Genomic DNA, 19435 nt, shown 5'->3' on the forward strand with positions numbered 1-19435 from the left:
GTAGTTATTCTGCATATGACTGGGGGGGGGCTTGATTTCAGAGTCCTTGGCACAGATGGAGAAGGGAGGGCAGCCCCTAGAGCGCAGGCGCAAAAGCAGAAAAACGGCAGGCAGGGAGAGGGAGGTTAAAAGAAGCAGAGCTGGATTCCTAGAGAGGACAGGAAGTGGAGGGCGGGGGAGAGCAAGGTCCTCCAGAGCAGAAGCCCTCCCCTGCCCAGTCCCTTCCTGCAAACAAAGAGGAGGCTACTTTCTTCTCTCTGCTTTGCAAAAACTTCCTCGGTGCCCCTCCTGGAATCTGGTGAGTCTCTTCTCTCTTCCCACTTAGGGTGCAACTGGGAGAAGGGAGTCCCAGGGCTGCAAGGGAGGATGCGAGCCCCCCCCCCGTTCAGCTCATGCATGGTGGTGGTGGGGGAAGACCCCCAAGTCAGGGACAGGGAGCAGAGGGTCCTGCCCCCAATTCCTCTCTGCCAAGCCGGGGAGGGGGGGCTGAGTGTCCAGCAGGTCTGCAACTCTGTTCTTCCTTTGGACGGAGATGCTGCCTTCCTTTTTGGGGAGGAGTCTTTGGGGCAACAAAAACAGGGCATGCAAATAAGCCCCCTTCAGATTTAGGGGAGAGTCGCCTTTCATAACACAGATAAGCTCCCCAGGAATCCGAGGAAGGAGAAGCTTTGTGGAGATACAACCCCCCAAGTGTGGAGACCACTCTGGGAATTGCAGTCTTTGGACAGCAGGACTGAAGGGGTTTCCTTGCAACTCTCAGCGTCCTGAACCAATTCTGGTTCCCAGGTTTCTTGGGAGGAGTCCTAGGGGCAGGTGAGATCTGGTTTCCAACCTTGTGATGGATCAGCAGCTAAACATCTGCCCCCTCCCCACTGAGCATGTACCACTCCCGTGAGCAATCCAGTCTTAGAATCATAGAATCATAGAGTTGGAAGAGACCACAAGGGCCATCCAGTCCAACCCCCTGCCAAGCAGGAAACACCATCAAAGCATTCTTGACATATGCCTGTCAAGCCTCTGCTTAAAGACCTCCAAAGAAGGAGACTCCACCACACTCCTTGGTAGCAAATTCTACTGCCGAACAGCTCTTACTGTCAGGAAATTATTCCTAATGTTTAGGTGGAATCTTCTTTCTTGTAGTTTGAATCCATTGCTCCGTGTCCGCTTCTCTGGGCAGCAGAAAACAATCTTTCTCCCTCCTCTATATGACATCCTTTTATATATTTGAACATGGCTATCATATCTTGCTCAGCTAAATATTTTTAGGAAGACCCATGCCCCTCTTGCCCTAGCAAGGCACTGGGGTGAAGCTGCCGCCACCATCAACATCCTGTGTCAATAATAATAATAATAATAATATTTACATGCCACCCATTTAACTGGGTTTCCCCAGGGAGTCTTCCAGCACGTATAAAAACGTAATAAAACATCAAACATTAAGAATGTCCCGATACAGGGCTGCCTTTAGATGTCTCCTAAAAGTGGTGTGGTTCTTTATTTCCTTGACTTCTGATGGGAGGGTGTTCCACAGGGAGGGCGCCACTATCGAGAAGGCCCTCTGCCTGCTTCCCTGTAACTTCTCTTCTTGCAGTGAGGGAACCGCCAGAAGGCCCTTGGTGCTGGACCTCAGTGTCCGGGCAGTGTCCGGGAGCGGTCTTACATGGTCCCAACAGCCACTCCCATCCACCAGTCTAGCCTCTGCATTCTGCACAACAGTAAATGGATGACACAGAAGTTGCTGCAGACTAAAGTTAGAAAAGCTTTAATTGCTACAAATGGTATAAGGCAACATGATAAGGAATGAAGGGAAATGATGTTTTTGACCTGGAGTGGTTACAAAATTTCTGATCTATCCCCAAGTGCCACGGGCCCTCCTCCAAAGAGAGCTTCTCTAAAGGAAGCAGAAGCAAAAATCACTCAATTTTACGTGAATAAGGAAAATGAGGTGGCTAAGAAACAGCAGGAGCCACATACTATTACCAACCTTATAGGGGGGAAAATTCCTTTCAGTAGCACCTATATAGACCAACTAAGTTTGCCATTGGTATGAGCTTTCGTGTGCATGCACACTTTTTTCAGATACATACCTTCTTCAGGTATATGAAGAAGTGTGCATGCACACGAAAGCTCATACCAATGACAAACTTAGTTGGTCTCTAAGGTGCTACTGGAAGGAATTATTTTATTTTATTTTTTGTTTCGAGTACGTCAGACTAACATGACTACCTACCTGCAACCTTATAGGGTCTCTCAGCAGCTATAATGATGAGCAGAAAGAGGTTTTGGTCCCAGCCAGCTCAGCTGCAAAGTCATCTCTTGCATTGAGACTTGGGGGCACCTACATGTAATAGCTACTTGGCTATTTTCTGCCCATGCTCTGGTGTTGCAGTTTTAATGCTGGGGGACAGAATGCTGGCTGGTTTTTGCAAGAAGTTCTGTCCATAAGCCCCAATGAGTTCAATGGGGTCTACTCCCAGGTCACTACTGTGCATACCATGCTAGCCTTACAAAGTGGGGTGAGACGCAAACGGATAAAATTGGAATCACTGGAGATGTTTAAAATGTGGCTTCTGTTGGGAAGGGGCTGCCCCATTTGTGCTTCTCCAGGAGCAGGGCAATATCTAGGGCAGAATCCCTGCAGGGCCTCTGAAGCTCCCTTTGCTTCTTCCTCTCTCCCAGGACCCTGCAGCTTGTTGTGGCTTCTCGACTCCTCAGGAAGGATGGAAGAGACTGAATCTGTTAACCTAGCGAGGATGGAAGGGGGAAGATGGACAGTTGACCTGGTCAGGTTGTCTCCTGCATCCCTCTTCACGGCCTCCAGGTGTTCCCTCTCAGGGACTTCCGAGAGATCAGGTGAGTTCCAGGGGAGTAGAGATGGGGACATGGAGGGATGGAGCTGGAGAGATAATGGGACTTGCTCAGATTGTGGGTGGGAGGAAGCAGGAAGGCAGGCAGATAGAGATGGATAAGGTGAGCACATTTTTGGGCTCCTCCACCTGCCTGCCTGTGCCTTTGTCATCTGCAGGCAATTTGAGCTAGGAATACATCACAGTTCCCCAGCCACCACAATGTATTGGCAGCTCAAAATGTCTACAACCAGTACCGTGGTTGAATGCTCTACCAATGTTAGACAACTTATTGATCCATCACGCAGCACTAGAAACCACGACTCTTTAAAGTAACCTGATCCTGCATATGGTTCATCATTAGTGGTCAATGTATGAGTTCTGGGTTCGTGAATTGGTTTAAATTGAAACAAAAAAGGCGGAAACAGGAGAGAACAGGGAACATTCAGCATCACATAGCCGAATGCCTTGTCAGGAGCTCTTTTTCCTCTACTGTTACTGTCACAGATGGGTGTTGGCTACTCCCGAGTAAGCACTCCACACATCCTCTGGATTTTTCAGAGTTTTATTGTGCATGCTATATACAGTGGTGAGATGTCTCAAATCATGTCTGCTCTGCATGGGGGAGAAGCCCGCAATGGCGTCCTGCGGGCTCTGACCCCCCCCTTTTAAGACTGGGCATCCAAACGCCCCTCCTCCTTGCTCTACGGGTCCTCCGTGGTGCCAAACCAGGCTCCTGAGGTGCCGTTCTACCTACCTTCTCCCTTCCAGCCCCTGCTGAAGCTAGCTCCACCCCTGCTTCCCTTCTCCCAGCCTGGAGCTGAGCCTCCAGGACTCTGCAGAGCCCTGGACCCTTCTTAACCCTTCCTGTTCCTGGTTTTCCCTCCCAGACTTGCTGCTGCTCTCTCATCTGATGGAAGTCAGCAGAGTGGGCTGCTCTCTGCAAGCCCTCTCTCTTACATCCACCCCCCTCCCCCCTTCTGAGGCTTGGGTTGCCTAGTCTGGTGTCTGTAAAGAGGGCTGGAAGCCTGACAGGTCTTCCTCCTCTGCTGTAGTGTGTGTAAAATCCTGTTCCCAGTCGGTGCTGGGTGGCTGGTCCGTGTAGTCCCCTCCGTTGTCATCCTCCTCCTCCCTCTGGGAAATTGCTTCCGATTCCTGGAGGGCTCCGTGGATCTGCGTCTCCCAAGCTCCCCACCTGGGATCGCCCTCCCCCTCTGTGTCCCCTGTGCTACTGACGTGTGGTGGTTCGGGTCTGTGGGAGAAAGGGGCGTGCAGTTCCAGCGTGCGGCCCTCCCCTTGCATGGTGTGCGTGGGTGCCTCCGCGTTTTGGGAAGCAGGAGTGTCCTGCCTTGCCATCAGACATTCTAACCCCCCTCCCCCCATCGGTAGCCTGGGCTCGCTGTGGCACTGTAGGCCTCCTCCTCTTCCCTTCTGTCTGGAACCTCTTGCCTGCCTTCTCCCTCCACCCTTCTGTCTGGTGTCTTTTGTGTGATTTCCTCCCCCTCCCTCCTGTCAGCGTCTTGTGTTGGATGTGTGTCACATCCTCTGAACCTTGGGTGTCATTGCTAAAGAGTAAGCCCTCTTTCTCTGCAAGCCCTGCCCCCTCCCTGCCCCCTCTTCCTCCCTCAAGTCCCTCCATATGTTCTGGGTAAAAATGTCCTCTTTGGTGAGTTTGCTCAGTTCCTCTTTCCTTTTCACGATGGCCACAGTGGCTGCGCGCTCTTGGTTTTCTCCTCCTTTCCTGCAGTGCTCCTTGCCTTCTGCATCTCCAAAGGTGAGATCTCCCTGACGCTGGCTGCCCACAGGGTCATGGTCCATTAAGTCAAAAGCTAGCACTTCTGAGTGCTTGTTCACTGTCATTTTCAGAGAGGGGGTCTGTTGCGTGACCCCACTCCCCTACAATTCCCTGCTGTCTATGGTCGAGACGCTCATGGGCAGCTTCCTTGGGAAAAGGGAAATCTGATTCTGCCTAGCAAAGTCCACCGACAGGAAATCGTTCCTGCTGCCCCTGCAGAGACGCCCAACTGTCTCCTGGGTCTGGCCTCTTGGCAGCTGCAGACTCACTTCCATCACTTTGCCATGCTGTGGGGTGTTATAGGAGGGCTCTGTTGCTGTTCCTCCGCCTGGCCACTCCCCTCCTGATCTGGCAGCCAGGCTGGCGCGTTTCCCCACGCTCCAGTTTGCATTCTGAGCGCCTCCATGTCTGTGCTTGCCTGCTCTCGCCATTCCTTCCTCTGGGGGCGGTGTTCCCCCAAGTGGCTGGACGCATTGTAAAGGAGGCATCTCCAGCCTATCTCTTCCTTTTGTTTTCCCGCGTCAGCGTTTGAAAGCACCCGCGCGCGGGCTTTGTCCCTCTGCATCACATCTGGTGGGAGGGGTCTGTGCTGGGCTGCAGCTGCCTCACCAGGACTGTGTGGGAACTTGGGGTGGCTGCCTTTCCCCTCCGTCTGTCCCCTCTGCCCGGACTCGCATTGCACCCCCTCCTGCGCTTTCACGGCACCATGCCTCTCAGCCTCAGAGCCAGCTTGTGCTGGGGGTCGCCTTTCAAAGTGCTGGCCCATGACGGCACCCTGCTCCTCAGCCCTCCCGAGTGTCCTCTCTGCTTATCCAGCCTCCGCTCCTCCGGCTTGGCTGTGTTCAGAGCTGCTCGGTTCACTAAGCCTGGCTTCCCCTGTGACCGGGCGCCTACCTGGTGCTTGAGCCATTCCATAGTTGCAGGGTGCTGGCTGTGGCTTGCTCTCTGCTGCTCCCCTCAAGCGTGCCAATCCTCCCTTGGCATCTCTCTCTTCCGCTTCAGATGCTGCCAATTCCATGCCTGCTGCCACCTTCGCCGCTCTCTCCCCTTGGGGTAGCCATCAAAGATTGCGGGCCTGCTGTCACAGATGGGTGTTGGCTACTCCCGAGTAAGCACTCCACACATCCTCTGGATTTTTCAGAGTTTTATTGTGCATGCTATATACAGTGGTGAGATGTCTCAAATCATGTCTGCTCTGCATGGGGGAGAAGCCCGCAATGGCGTCTTGCGGGCTCTGACCCCTCTTTTAAGATGGGGCATCCAAACGCCCCTCCTCTTCGCTCTACGGGTCCTCCGTGGTCCCAAACCAGACTCCTGAGGTGCCGTTCTACCTACCTTCTCCCTTCCAGCCCCTGCTGAAGCTAGCTCCGCCCCTGCTTCCCTTCTTCCAGCCTGGAGCTGAGCCTCCAGGACTCTGCAGAGCCCTGGACCCTTCTTAACCCTTCCTGTTCCTGGTTTTCCCTCCCAGACTTGCTGCTGCTCTCCCATCTGATGGAAGTAAGCAGAGTGGGCTGCTCTCTGCAAGCCCTCTCTCTTACAGTTACCAATGAAACAATACAGAGTTGGTCTCCTCATGAACTTGGGAGGGTGGTACAAAGTGAAGAAAGTTCTGCATAAGGAAGTCAAGGAGGGGAATCGTGGAATCATGGACCCTCTCGGTAAAATTCCATACATACATACATACATACATACATACATACATACATACATAGATACCTCTATGTGATGAACCTCCACTATTTGGATTGAGACCAACAGCATATGGGATTCTAACATCCCCACTGTGAGCCCTGAATGGAGGGATATCAACTCTTTTCTCTGTGAATATTCTTTGTCTAGTCATGCCTTTTTAAACAATGACCAGACTTGTCTGAACTGCCCAGGCCTTATTAAATGTCGGCTTGAGAGTTTTTTGGGAAGTTGGAAGTAACTTCTGTCAGGATTGTTGTTTTTGCTTTTGTTTCTGTCTGCATTTGGTTAACCCAAAGAGATGACTGACCTTTGCGATGGAGTGGATTCCATGAATGAGCCAAACAAAATCTATCCCAGATAAAAGCCAAGCCATTCCAGCCAAAAAAGGCAGTGAAAACTATAATAAGGCCTCACATCTACAGTAACTCTCTTCAGTTCTTCCTCTATCACAAGCATTCATTAACATTGTTCAATAATCTGGAGCTCCATTTCTTCCTGGGGCTCTAATTAGCTTCTCTCTTCATTGCAGATGGTGATGAATTGGAAGGGAAGAACAAGGGGGACCACAACAGAATCCACATAGCGGAGAAGTTAAATAAATATTCAGAGTGTCAAAAGAACATCCGTCAGAGCTCCCAGTCCACCTCCCATCAAAGAAAGGACTTCATTCAGAGGGATAGGCTCACTTACCATCAACGAATTCATACAGGGGAGAAACCCTATCAGTGCTTCGAATGTGGGAAGAGCTTCGGTCACAGGCAGAATCTCACTTCCCATCAAAGAGTTCATACAGGGGAGAAACCCTATCAGTGCTTGGAATGTGGGAAGAGCTTCGGTCACAGTCAGAAGCTCACTTACCATCAAAGAATTCATACTGGGGAAAAACCCTATCAGTGCTTGGAATGTGGGAAGAGGTTCAGTCGAAAGGACAGTCTCGCTTCCCATCAAAAAGTTCATACAGGGCAGAAATCCTATCAGTGCTTGGAGTGTGGAAAGCGGTTCAGCTGGAAGGAAAGTCTCACTTACCATCAAAGAATTCATACAGGGGAGAAACAATATCAGTGCTTGGAATGTGGAAAGAGCTTCAGTCACAGGCAGAGTCTCATTCCCCATCAAAGAATTCATACAGGGCAGAAATCCTATCAGTGCTTTGAATGTGGGAAGCGGTTCAGCCGGAAGGAAAGTCTCACTTTCCATCAAACAATTCATACAGGGGAGAAACCCTATCACTGCTTAGAATGTGGAAAATGCTTCCGTCTGAAGGAAAGTCTCACTACCCATCAAAGAATTCATACAGAGGAGAAACCCTATCAGTGCTGGGAATGTGGGAAGAGCTTTCGACTGAGAGGTGAGCTTGCTTTGCATCAAAGAGTACATACAGGGGAGAAACCATATCAGTGCTTGGAATGCGGGAAGAGCTTCAGACAAGGCTCCCATCTCACTTCCCATCAAAGAGTTCATACAGGGCAGAAACCATATCAGTGCTTGGAATGTGGAAAGAGCTTCAGTCAAAGTTCCCATCTCACTTCCCATCAAAGAATTCATACAGGACAGAAACCCTATCAGTGCTTGGAATGTGGAAAAAGCTTTAGTCACAGGCATGCTCTCACTTCCCATCAAAGAATTCATTCAGGTGATAAACCGTATCAGTGCTTGGAATGTGGGAAGAGCTTCAGTCATAGGCAGAGTCTCCATTCCCATCAAAAAGTTCATACAGGGGAGAAACCATATCAGTGCTTGGAATGTGGAAAGAGCTTTCGTCGGAGTGGGGAGCTCACCTCTCATCAAAGAATTCATACAGGGCAGAAACCCTATCAGTGCTTGGAATGTGGAAAGAGCTTTCGTCTGAGTGGGGAGCTGACTTCTCATCAAAAAGTTCATACAGGGGAGAAACCATATCAGTGCTTCGAATGTGGGAAGAGCTTCAGTCACAGAAACCATCTCACTTCCCATCAAAGAATTCATACAGGGGAGAAACCATATCAGTGCTTTGAATGTGGAAAGAGCTTCAGTCAAAGCCAGAGTCTCACTTCTCATCAAAGAATTCATACTGGGGAGAAACCCTATCAGTGCTTCAAATGTGGGAAGAGCTTCGGTCGGTTGTCCAGTCTCACTTCCCATCAAAGAATTCATACAGGGGAGAAACCCTATCAGTGTTCTGAATGTGGGAAGAGCTTCCGGGAGAGGAGTAAGCTCACTTCCCATCAAAGAATTCATACAGGGGAGAAACCCTATCAATGCTTAGAATGTGGGAAGAGCTTCAGTCGGAAGGATAGACTCACTTCCCATCAAAGAATTCATACAGGGGTGAAACCCCATCACTGCTTAGAGCCTTAAACTGTGGAAAATAGAATAGAATAGAATAGAATAGAATAGAATAGATCTTTATTGTCATTGTCCCCTTGCAGGAAACAACAAAATTCCTCGGTTGCTGTATCAACTCAAATAAAGCTCTCCACATAATTTAAAAAATACTGATAAACACATTACAATACAGGACTGTTGTTGTTTGGTCGTTTAGTTGTGTCCGACTCTTCGTGACCCCATGGACCATAGCACGCCAGGCACTCCTGTCTTCCACTGCCTCCCGCAGTTTGGTCAAACTCATGTTGGTAGCTTCGAGAACACTGTCCAACCATCTTGTCCTCTGTCATCCCCTTCTCCTTGTGCCCTCCACCTTTCCCAACATCAGGGAGTCTTCTCTTCTCATGAGGTGGCCAAAGTATTGGAGCCTCCGCTTCACGATCTGTCCTTCCAGTGAGCACTCAGGGCTGATTTCCTTCAGAATGGATAGGTTTGATCTTCTTGCAGTCCATGGGACTCTCAGGAGTCTCCTCCAGCACCATAATTCAAAAGCATCAATTCTTCGGCGATCAGCCTTCTTCATGGTCCAGCTATCACTTCCATACATCACTACTGGGAAAACCATAGCTTTAACTATATAGACCTTTGTAGGCAAGGTGATGTCTCTGCTTTTTAAGATGCTGCCTAGGTTTGTCATTGCTTTTCTCCTAAGAAGCAGGTGTCTTTTAATTTCGTGACTGCTGTCACCATCTGCAGTGATCAAGGAGCCCAATAAAGTAAAATCTCTCACTGCCTCCATTTCTTCCCCTTCTATTTGCCAGGAGGTAATGGGACCAGTGGCCATGATCTTGGTTTTTTTGATGTTGAGTTTCAGACCACATTTTGCGCTCTCCTCTTTCACCCTCATTAAAAGGTTCTTTAATTCCTCCTCACTTTCTGCCATCAAGGTTGTGTCATCTGCATATCTGAGGTTGTCTGCCCCTTCGAAATCCAGCTTGCACTTCTGGGAGTTCTTGGTCCACATACTGCCTAAGGCTGCCTTGTATAATTTTAAGCATAACCTTGCTAGCGTGTGAAATGAGCGCAATTGTGCGGTAGTTGGAGCATTATTTGGCACTGCCCTTCTTTGGAATTGGGATGTAGACTGATCTTCTCCATTCCTCTGGCCATTGCTGAGTTTACCAAACTTGCTGGCATATTGGGTGTAGCACCTTAACAGCATCATCTTTTAAAATTTTAAATAGTTCAGCTGGAATATCATCACTTCCACTGGCCTTGTTATTAGCAGTGCTTTCTAAGGCCCATTTGACTTCACGCTCCAAGATGTCTGGCTCAAGGTCAGCAACCTGGGGTGTACGAGACCTCCATATCTTTCTGGTATAAATCCTCTGTGTATTCTTGCCACCGCTTCTTGATGTCTTCTGCTTCTGTTAGGTCCTTACCACTTTTGTCCTCTATTATGATAATCTTTGTACGAAATGTTCCTTTCATATCTCCAATTTTCTTGAACAGATCTCTGGTTTTCCCCATTCTATTATTTTCCTCTATTTCTTTGCATTGCTCGTTTAAGAAGGCCCTCTTGTCTCTCCTTGCTATTTTTTGGAAATCTGCATTCAGTTTCCTGTATCTTTCCCTATCTCCCTTGCATTTTGCTTGCCTCCTTTCCCCCGCTATTTGTAAGGCCTCATTGGACAGCCATTTTGCTTTCTTGCATTTCCTTTTCCTTGGGATGGTTTTTGTTGCTGCCTCCTGTATAATGTTACGAGCCTCCATCCATAGTTCTTCAGGCACTCTGTCCACCAAATCTAAATCCTTAAACCTGTTCCTCACTTCCACTGTGTATTCATAAGGGATTTGATTTAGATTGTATCTTACTGGCCCAGTGGTTTTTCCTACTTTCTTCAGTTTAAGCTGGAATTTTGCTATAAGAAGCTGATGATCTGAGTTACAGTCAGCTCCAGGTCTTGTTTTTGCTGACTGTATAGAGCTTCTCCCATCTTTGGCTGCAGAGAATATAATCAATCTGATTTCAATGCTGCCCATATGGTGATATCCATGTGTAGAGTCGTCTCTTGTGTTGTTGGAAAAGAGTGTTTGTGATGACCAGCTTGTTCTCTTGACAGAACTCTATTAGCCTTTGCCCTGCTTCATTTTGAACTCCAAGGCCAAACTTGCCAGTTGTTCCTTTTATCTCTTGATTCCCTACTTTAGCATTCCAATCCCCTGTAATGAGAAGTAAGTCTTCATAGAATTGGTCAATTTCACTTTCTTCAGCACCGGTAGTTGGTGCATAAACTTGGATTACTGTGATGTTAAAAGGTCTGCCTTGGATTCGTATCGAGATCATTCTGTCATTTTTGAGATTGCATCCCATTACAGCTTTTGCCACTCTTTTGTTGACTATGAGGGCCACTCCATTTCTTCTATGGGATTCTTGCCCACAGTAGTAGATATGATAGTCATCCGAACTGAATTCGCCCATTCCCTTCCATTTTAGTTCACTGAGGCCCGGGATGTCAATATTTATTCTTGCCATCTCATTTTTGACCACATCCAGTTTACCTCCATCCATGGTTCTTACATTCCAGGTTCCTATGCAATATTTTTCTTTACAGCATCGGATTTTCCTTTCACTTCCAGGCATATCCGCAACTGAGCGACCTTTCGGCTTTGGCCCAGCCACTTCATCAGCTCTAAATCTACTTGTACTTGTCCTCCGCTCTTCCTCAGTAGCATGTTGGACGCCTTCCGAACTGAGGGGCTCATCTTCCAGCGTCATAACTTTTATATGCCTGTTGTCTTTGTCCATGGAGTTTTCTTGGCAGGGATACTGGAGTGGCTTGCCAGTTCCTTCTCCAGGAGGATCACGTTTAGTCAAAACTCTCCACTATGACCTGTCCATCTTGGGTGGCCCTGTATGGCATAGCTCATAGCTTCTCTGAGTTATTCAAGCCCCTTCGCCACGACAAGGCATTGATCCATGGAGGACTATACAGGACTATAAATAAAAATGTAAATGTTCGTTTGTTCAAAATCTAAAAACTCTGAAAGTTATTCACCAATTGCTTTGAAATTTTGATACAACGTTGCATTCAATTATGCACGTTTATATATTATATATATTATATAGATGTCACACGTGTGGCAGGTAAAAACATGTTTTTTTTTTTTAAAAAAAGAAACGCCAACTGTTGGACGTAAAAGCAACACATGCTATACTAAATATTTTACCTCGTCCGGAATAGCTGCAACATTGCTACCAGGTGCAAGAACTGCTCATTCCGCTTTGAAATTACCATTGAACATACAATTAATTGAAATTCCCACGTGCAACATTTCCAAAGCATCCAGAATGGGGGAAGTATTTCCAGAAATGCGAACAGGGAAGGCAAGCAGGCGGGCTGTCTGCCTGCTTGTGTTCGCCGAGGAAGCGCAGTCCCATGCCGGCGGTGCGCGGCAAGGCTGCCGGGGGGAGCACTTCTTTCCCCCGCCGCCTCACCGCGCACCTCCAGCATGAGACTGGGCTTCGGAGCAGCGGTTGGCGGAGCGGCGGTTGGCCGTTGTCCCTCCGTCCAATCCCTGCGTCTCTGGGGGACATGCGCAGTGACCCAGGGACACACGGGACAGCTTGGACGCAGGGACAACTTGGACTTTATTATATAGGATAAGTCCATCCAGTTGCACGTTTTTATCTTTCCTTTAGCTAGCTTCCATTCTTCCTTTGCTGTCTTTTGATTTTCTGGCACATTTTCTTTTTACATATTCATATAATTTCCAAGTATCAACACATTATACCATTTGCGTCCATTCTACTGATCTTATCTTGAGTTTCAAGTTAATTTCTCAATATACTCCATAAGTTTTTTCCATTCCCTGTCAAATACTTCGTCTCCTTGATGCCTAATTTTCCCTGATAATCTGGCTATTCCTGCATATTCTGTTATTTTTTTTACTCACAGTTTTAAAGGGAGTAATTAGGCTCCAGGGTTAAAACGTTATCTAAAATGTATAAGCTCTTACTTGAGTGGGATACCAAGAATGAAATCATTAAATTATCAGTGATAAGCTGGGCCAGAGATGTAGGACACAACACTGACTTTGCTTTATGGAAACAACTGTGGAAAGTAAATTTAAGATTCACAGCTTGCTACATGCTAAGGGAAAACTTCATGAAGGTGATGCAGAGGAGGTCAACCAAGATGATCAAGGGTCTGAAACCAAGCCTTATGAGGAGTGCTTGAAGGAACTGGGGGGGGGTATATATTTTAAGTGAAGTTTGCAGAAATCGACACTTGTGACATGGGCAGATTTTCCTGGACATTTCAGCAATTTATACCCAGAGGAGAATATTAGCCGCTTTGAGACTCCCTTTGGGTAGTGATAAAGCGGGATATCAAATCCAAACTCCTCCTCCTCCTCTTCTTCTTCTTCTTCTGTAAAAAGGTCTTCAAGAGATTACGTAAAGTTCAGGTAGTCAGCGCCTGTTGAATCTCAGAAGGGATGCTGAGCCACAGGACAAGGGCAGCCCATCATTTTGGCAGTGAAAGGGGGAGGATAAAACTCAACTGACTCATCACACACCTTGAGCTGTCCAGATTCACTCTCCCTCCCTCCGTGCATCTTACTTCATACACATTGTAGATTATACCTTCATTACTTTAATACATAGCTAAACAAATTTACATATGAACACCAGAACATTGTATGCACTCCGTACATTTAAAATTGCTTTTCCCCTTTGAGTTTTTTGTGATGTGAAGGAGTGAACCGAGTGAAATACTTTCCATACTCCATACATTTCAATGGGTTTCCCCCTGTTTGTTGATGTTTTGCATGGCTTCTAATATCGGTGAACGTCTTTCCCTTTGTGAGTTTGTTGATGCAAAGTATGCTGTGCCTTCTAACAAACTCTTTCCACACTCCGTACATTTAAATGGTTTATACCCTGTGTTAGTTTGCGCATGTGAACTAAGGCTTGACTTCACATTCCACACATCCAATTTGTTTCTCTCCCGTGTGAGTTCACAAGGGAATCCCAGGGAGGGGAAGCCTTCTCCCTTTCCTATTATTCGGGGGTGGGCTTCTTCCCCGGGCCCCCGCCACCAAGGTCGCTAGGGGTTGTAAAGCAAGCCAGACCATTTAGCACCGACCCCATTCATTCCAGCAGCTGGCCATCACCCGCTCACTCCAAGCCCTGCGAAAAATATCACCATTATTATTATTATTATTACTACTACTACTTATGGTGCTGGAGGAGACTCTTGAGAGTCCCATGGACTGCAAGAAGATCAAACCTATCCATTCTGAAGGAGATCAGCCCTGAGTGCTCACTGGAAGGACAGATCGTGAAGCTGAGGCTCCAATACTTTGGCCACCTCATGAGAAGAGAAGACTCCCTGGAAAAGACCCTGATGTTGGGAAAGATGGAGGGCACTAGGAGAAGGGGACGACAGAGGACAAGATGTTTGGACAGTGTTCTCGAAGCTACGAACATGAGTTTGACCAAACTGCGGGAGGCAGTGGAAGACAGGAGTGCCTGGCATGCTATGGTCCATGGGGTCACGAAGAGTCGGACACGACTAAACAACTACTACTACTACTGCCCTAAATATCAGGGTGGCTCACAGCCGGAAACTATGGTACTAAGCACATGCTAAAAACTAGAACAAAGGTAAACCAAACCAGAGAGAACTTGATGCAAGACAGACCCAAAAAAGAAAATACCGTAACAGAACACCACTAGTAATCACATACAGCTCCCAAGTTAAAACAGTACAACGCATCATCGGAGATCTACAACCTCTCCTGGACAATGACAGCTCCCTTTCTCAAGCTCTGGGAGGAAAACCTTTCATTGCCTACAGACAGCCACCCAATCTTAAACAACTCCTCACCCACAATAATTCAACCACCAGACTTAACATGGACACTGGTACCAGAGCCTGCAATAAACCCAGATGCCAACTTTGCTTAAGTGATTGACTTTGACTTTTCACACGTCATACATTTAAATGTGAATTTGTTAAATGTGAATTTGCCTGGTGTATAGTAAGGTTTTCTTTCAATCTGAACTACGTTTAGGGCTGCCTCTACCCCTCGTGGTTCAAGTGGCTCGGGGTGCCAGGGCACCCAGCTCTGAAGGGGGCAAACCTGAGTGTCCGGGGAGGAGAGTTGTAGTCCAGGGAGAGCAGAGCCCGTCCAAGCACTGCAGGCTCTTCTACTGCAAGCTCTGCGTCCAGGCCCAGTGAGGTGATGATGAGGCGGCCACCAGCTTTCGAGGGGCCCTCCCACCCAGCGCGCATTGCCCACCCAACCCCCGGCACCTGCCTTTGCTCAGTTGCTGCCTTGTGCTCTGCTTTGATGCAAGGTGGCCGGTGGGCTTGTGGGAAAGAGGGAGGTGGGCAACGGCAAAAGGGAAGTGGAGTGCAAGGGGGCGAGTCAGGGGGGCGGTGGAAGAAGAGAGGCACCCCCTGTGGCGATTAGCCCCAGAGCCAGGCCCGAACAAGTAAGGGTTAAATTTTGTGCCAGTTAGAACCCAGAGGGGCGGGCTCAGCCAGGGTATAAAAAGCCCCTCCCTGTGGAGTTGGTAGGAGAGTCAGGAGAGAAGAGGGAGAGTTAAGAGAGGGAGAGCTAAGAGTCCGAAGTGAGAGCTGGGTCTGGGAGTGATAGGTGTAGCATTGGTGGTAGCTAGCAGACAGGATCATAGAATCATAGAGTTGGAAGAGACCACAAGGGCCATCCAGTCCAACCCCCTGCCAAGCAGGAAACACCATCAAGGCATTCTTGACATATGCCTGTCAAGCCTCTGCTTAAAGACCTCCAAAGGAGGAGACTCCACCACACTTCTTGGCAGCAAATTCCACTGTCGAACAGCTCTTACTGTCAGGAAGTTCTTCCTAAGGTTTAGGTGGAATCTTCTTTTCTTGTAGTTTGAATCCATTGCTCCGTGTCCGCTTCTCTGGAGCAGCAGAAAACAACCTTTCACCCTCCTCTATATGACATCCTTTTATATATTTGAACATGACTATCATATCACCCCTTAACCTTCTCTTCTCCAGGCTAAACATACCCAGCTCCCTAAGCCGTTCCTCATAAGGCATCGTTTCCAGGCCTTTGACCATTTTGGTTGCCCTCTTCTGGACACGTTCCAGCTTGTCAGTATCCTTCTTGAACTGTGGTGCCCAGAACTGGACACAGTACTCCAGGTGAGGTCTGACCAGAGCAGAATACAGTGGTACTATTACTTCCCTTGATCTAGATGCTATACTCCTATTGATGCAGCCAAGAATTGCATTGGCTTTTTTAGCTGCTGCATCACACTGCTGACTCATGTCAAGTTTGTGGTCTACCAAGACTCCTAGGTCCTTTTCACATGTACTGCTCTCAAGCCAGGTGTCTCCCATCCTGTATTTGTGCCTTTAATTTTTTTATTTTTTATTTGCCCAAGTGCAGTACTTTACATTTCTCCTTGTTAAAATTCATCTTGTTTGCTTTGGCCCAGTTGTCTAATCTGTTAAGGTAATTCTGAAGTGTGATCCTGTCCTCTGGGGTATTAGCCACCCCACCCAATTCCGTGTCATCTGCAAACTTGCTCAGGATGCCCTCAAGCCCATCATCCAAGTCATTGATGAAGGTGTTGAATAAGACTGGGCCCAAGGCAGAACCCTGTGGCACCCCACTAGTCACTTCTCTCCAGGATGAAGAGGAGTTATTGTGAAACTTGTTGTGTTTATTAATTAGCTGTTTTTAGCAGTAGTAGGCCGGTAACTTTATAGCGGTAATAGGCCGGTATAGGTCATCTATTATAAGTTTATTGAACACTGTTTATTATCCAGCAACCGCAAGCCTTTGTACACAATAAAGCAACTTGTTTATTCACATCCTCCTCGTCTGTGGCAAATAAAACGAGCAGGTACCAGTTAGCAGTCTGGTGGGGTACCATTTGTCATTGGTGTAGTACTCATAGACCGTGAAACGTCCGGGGGTGCTGCACAGTTGTGCAGAGACTGTGACATAAAGTGGTGGCAGTGTCGGGATTCGAGAAAGATTTGAAGTTGTTAGCAAAAGGCGGGAGGTGTAGAGATTGAATGGAATTAAACGTAAAGTGTTGAGCCTCTACAATCCAGTCAGGAAGGGGATCGCATACACCTGGAAAGGGAGTGGGTGAATTCAGGAAAGGATTGCCTTGCCCCTAGGGTGTGATTGCTCCTAAAGCTGAGGGATTGTGAGAGGAATACAAACTTGCGTTGCATTTGAAACTATTTCTGGCGGAAAGGTTTTTAGTAAAAGGTCAGGATAAAGTACACTGAATAAAGTTGACTGAAAGAACTTTATGTGTGACTTTAGACCTAAGCTGAGGAAACCAAGCCTGAAGAAATCGTGAGCGGAAACATTTCAGATTCAAGTGGTAGGGACTTTACCTACTTTCTATCTCTGGGCTAACAACATCTGCACAGCTGTCGTCACATACCGTACATAAAAAATAGTCTTTTCTGCTCTCTTGGAATTTCAGCACCTACAATTCCTAATATAAAAGCCTCTAGGATGTTTTTTTGGGGGTAAAAGTTATTTTGAACTTTTTTTTCAGTTCATTGTATATCATTTCCCATAATGCTTTTATGATCTTACACGTCCACCACATATGATAAAAAGTGCTTTCTTTTTCTTTACATTTCCAACAGGTATTTGTACCTACAATTCTACGATTCTATGCAGCCCTTCATTTGAGAAATCCTGGGTTATGCTTTGGGGGCTTATAACACAGGCAAAACACCCCCACATGTCCTGAGACGGTTGTTTTCCTACCTGAGCTGGCTGCACACCTGCTGCTTCCATGCCACCACAAAGAGGGGGCATTTGCAGGGGCATGCAGGACGTCCCTCCGGGCCCTGCAAGGTGGTGGAAACAGAACGTTGAAAGCAGATTTGTTGTTGCTTTTTGTGATTGGAACTTGGAACGTTCTGTCACCCCACGTGACTCCAGCAGCAGCGCCTCCCTCTTCCTCCTCCCGCAAGAGGAGGAGAGGAGAGCAGAAATTGCGTTTGAGTGGCAAGCGAAATGCAGTATTCCGGGAGAGGAAAAACCAATGGTCTGGGGTTGCAGCAACTCCTGGCTGGATGGATGGGGAGGCCACGCCGATCTCTCTCTCTGTTTCACACACACCATTTCCTTTTTCTTTTTTTTACAAATTTAAACAGATAAATGTATATTTTGTATTTGAACTTAAAATTGACTCCCCCCCCCCACGGTTCATTTCATTAACTCTTTTCTAATACATAATCTATTCTCCCCTCCCCCCTTTCTCGTTTTCCCAGTTTTATATCAAATTATTGTTAATTGCTCTTTAAATACTCCATTAGCCTGTCCATGTTGCATCAGTTCAGGGCCTATGCACTTACCTGTTGATTTTATTGCATTGCATATGAGTGTGCAAGTATAGCTGACAAGCGACCCAAAATAAGCAAAGAGATGGAACAATATGAAATTTACTGCATGTACTGTTTTAAGAGAAAATATGATGAAAATGATGTACAGGTGGTACTTACCGCCAGTAAAACTTGCTAAGATTTACCATAATCAAGATAATAAGTGTTGGAAATGTAAAAAGGTGGAAGGAACAGTCTATCATATGTGGTGGACTTGCCCATTAGTTAAGGACTTCTGGGATAAGATTTATAATGAATTAAAAAAGGTGTTGAAAAACACCTTTGTTAAGAAACCAGAGTCCTTTCTATTGGGTATAGTAGGAAAAGAATTACCTATGAAAGATGTAAATCTGTTTTTATATGCCACAACCACAGCCAGAATATTGTTAGCAAAGGACTGGAAGACTCAGAAGATACCTACAGTGGAGGAATGGCAAATGAAGATGTTGGACTATATGGAACTTGCTGACCTGACTGGAAGACTATGCGACCGGGGAGAGGAGAAGGTGGAAGAAGACTGGAAGAAATTCAGAATTTACTATAAAAAATATTGTAGAATTGAAGTATGAGGAGAAATATAAGCAATTGTGAAGTTGCAGGTTAAGAAATTAAGTGAGAGATATTTGAAAATAGGTTAGAATATTATAACGGATAGCAAAGTTGAGGAAAGAATTAATTGTAAATGTATTAAGTTTAGAAAATAAGATATAGAATCTGCTAAGAATGTTATGCAATGAACCGTTAGAAGGGGGACTTGGGAAAGTCCACTATTGAGAAAAAGGGAATGGACAGTTAGATGTTTTTTTTAAAATAATTCTTCATTGTTTTTATCTTTCATTATTGTTTTCTGTTTTTTAATATGGGTGTTATAATAATGTATGATTATACAGATGTTACTTTCTTCTTTTTATAAAATTTAATAAAAAACAATTTTTAAAAAAGAGAGATGGAACAATTCCCCTATGAGGAAAGTTTGCAGCTTTTGTGGGCTTTTTAATTCAAAGCAGGGCAGTCCAACCCCTCAGACCAAGCGGGTAGCAATAATACCTTGACATGGGACCCAGGGGCCACTCACCGAATTAGATTTGTTGTTTAGTCATGTCCGACTCTTCGTGACCCTATGAACCATAGCACGCCAGGCACTCCTGTCTTCCACTGCCTCCCACAGTTTGGTCAAACTCACGTTCGTAGCTTCGAGAACACTGTCCAGCCATCTCGTCCTCTGTCGTCCCCTTCTCCTAGTGCCCTCCATCTTTCCCAACACCAGGGTCTTTTCCAGGGAAAAGAATTAGATTTAGGGATGTGTGTTTATACTCCCCCCCTCCATATCAGCACAGAGAATATTTAGGGTTCAGGGAAGACTTGCAGTCTCG

The 19435-nt window shown here is 46.8% G+C and overlaps 1 protein-coding gene across 2 annotated transcripts; it reads left to right on the forward strand.

Annotated features, from left to right (window-relative positions):
• Window positions 1–176: 176 nt before the first annotated feature.
• LOC118081506 (uncharacterized) lies at window positions 177–16517 on the forward strand. 2 transcript variants are annotated; one of them, XM_060269087.2, is made up of 3 exons: window positions 177–298; window positions 2680–2853; window positions 6863–16517. In XM_060269087.2, the coding sequence occupies exons 2-3, from the start codon at window positions 2721–2723 to the stop codon at window positions 8668–8670; spliced, it is 1941 nt and encodes a 646-aa protein (XP_060125070.2). In that variant the 5' UTR covers window positions 177–298; window positions 2680–2720; the 3' UTR covers window positions 8671–16517. The 2 variants fall into 2 exon arrangements, with proteins under 2 accessions (XP_060125070.2, XP_088520010.1); XM_088663884.1 differs by lacking the exon at window positions 177–298 and adding an exon at window positions 674–813.
• The last annotated feature ends 2918 nt before the right edge of the window (window positions 16518–19435 follow it).

Source organism: Zootoca vivipara, chromosome 2 (genome assembly GCF_965207765.1).
Source record: "Zootoca vivipara chromosome 2, rZooViv2.hap1.1, whole genome shotgun sequence".
Lineage (NCBI taxonomy): Eukaryota > Metazoa > Chordata > Lepidosauria > Squamata > Lacertidae > Zootoca > Zootoca vivipara.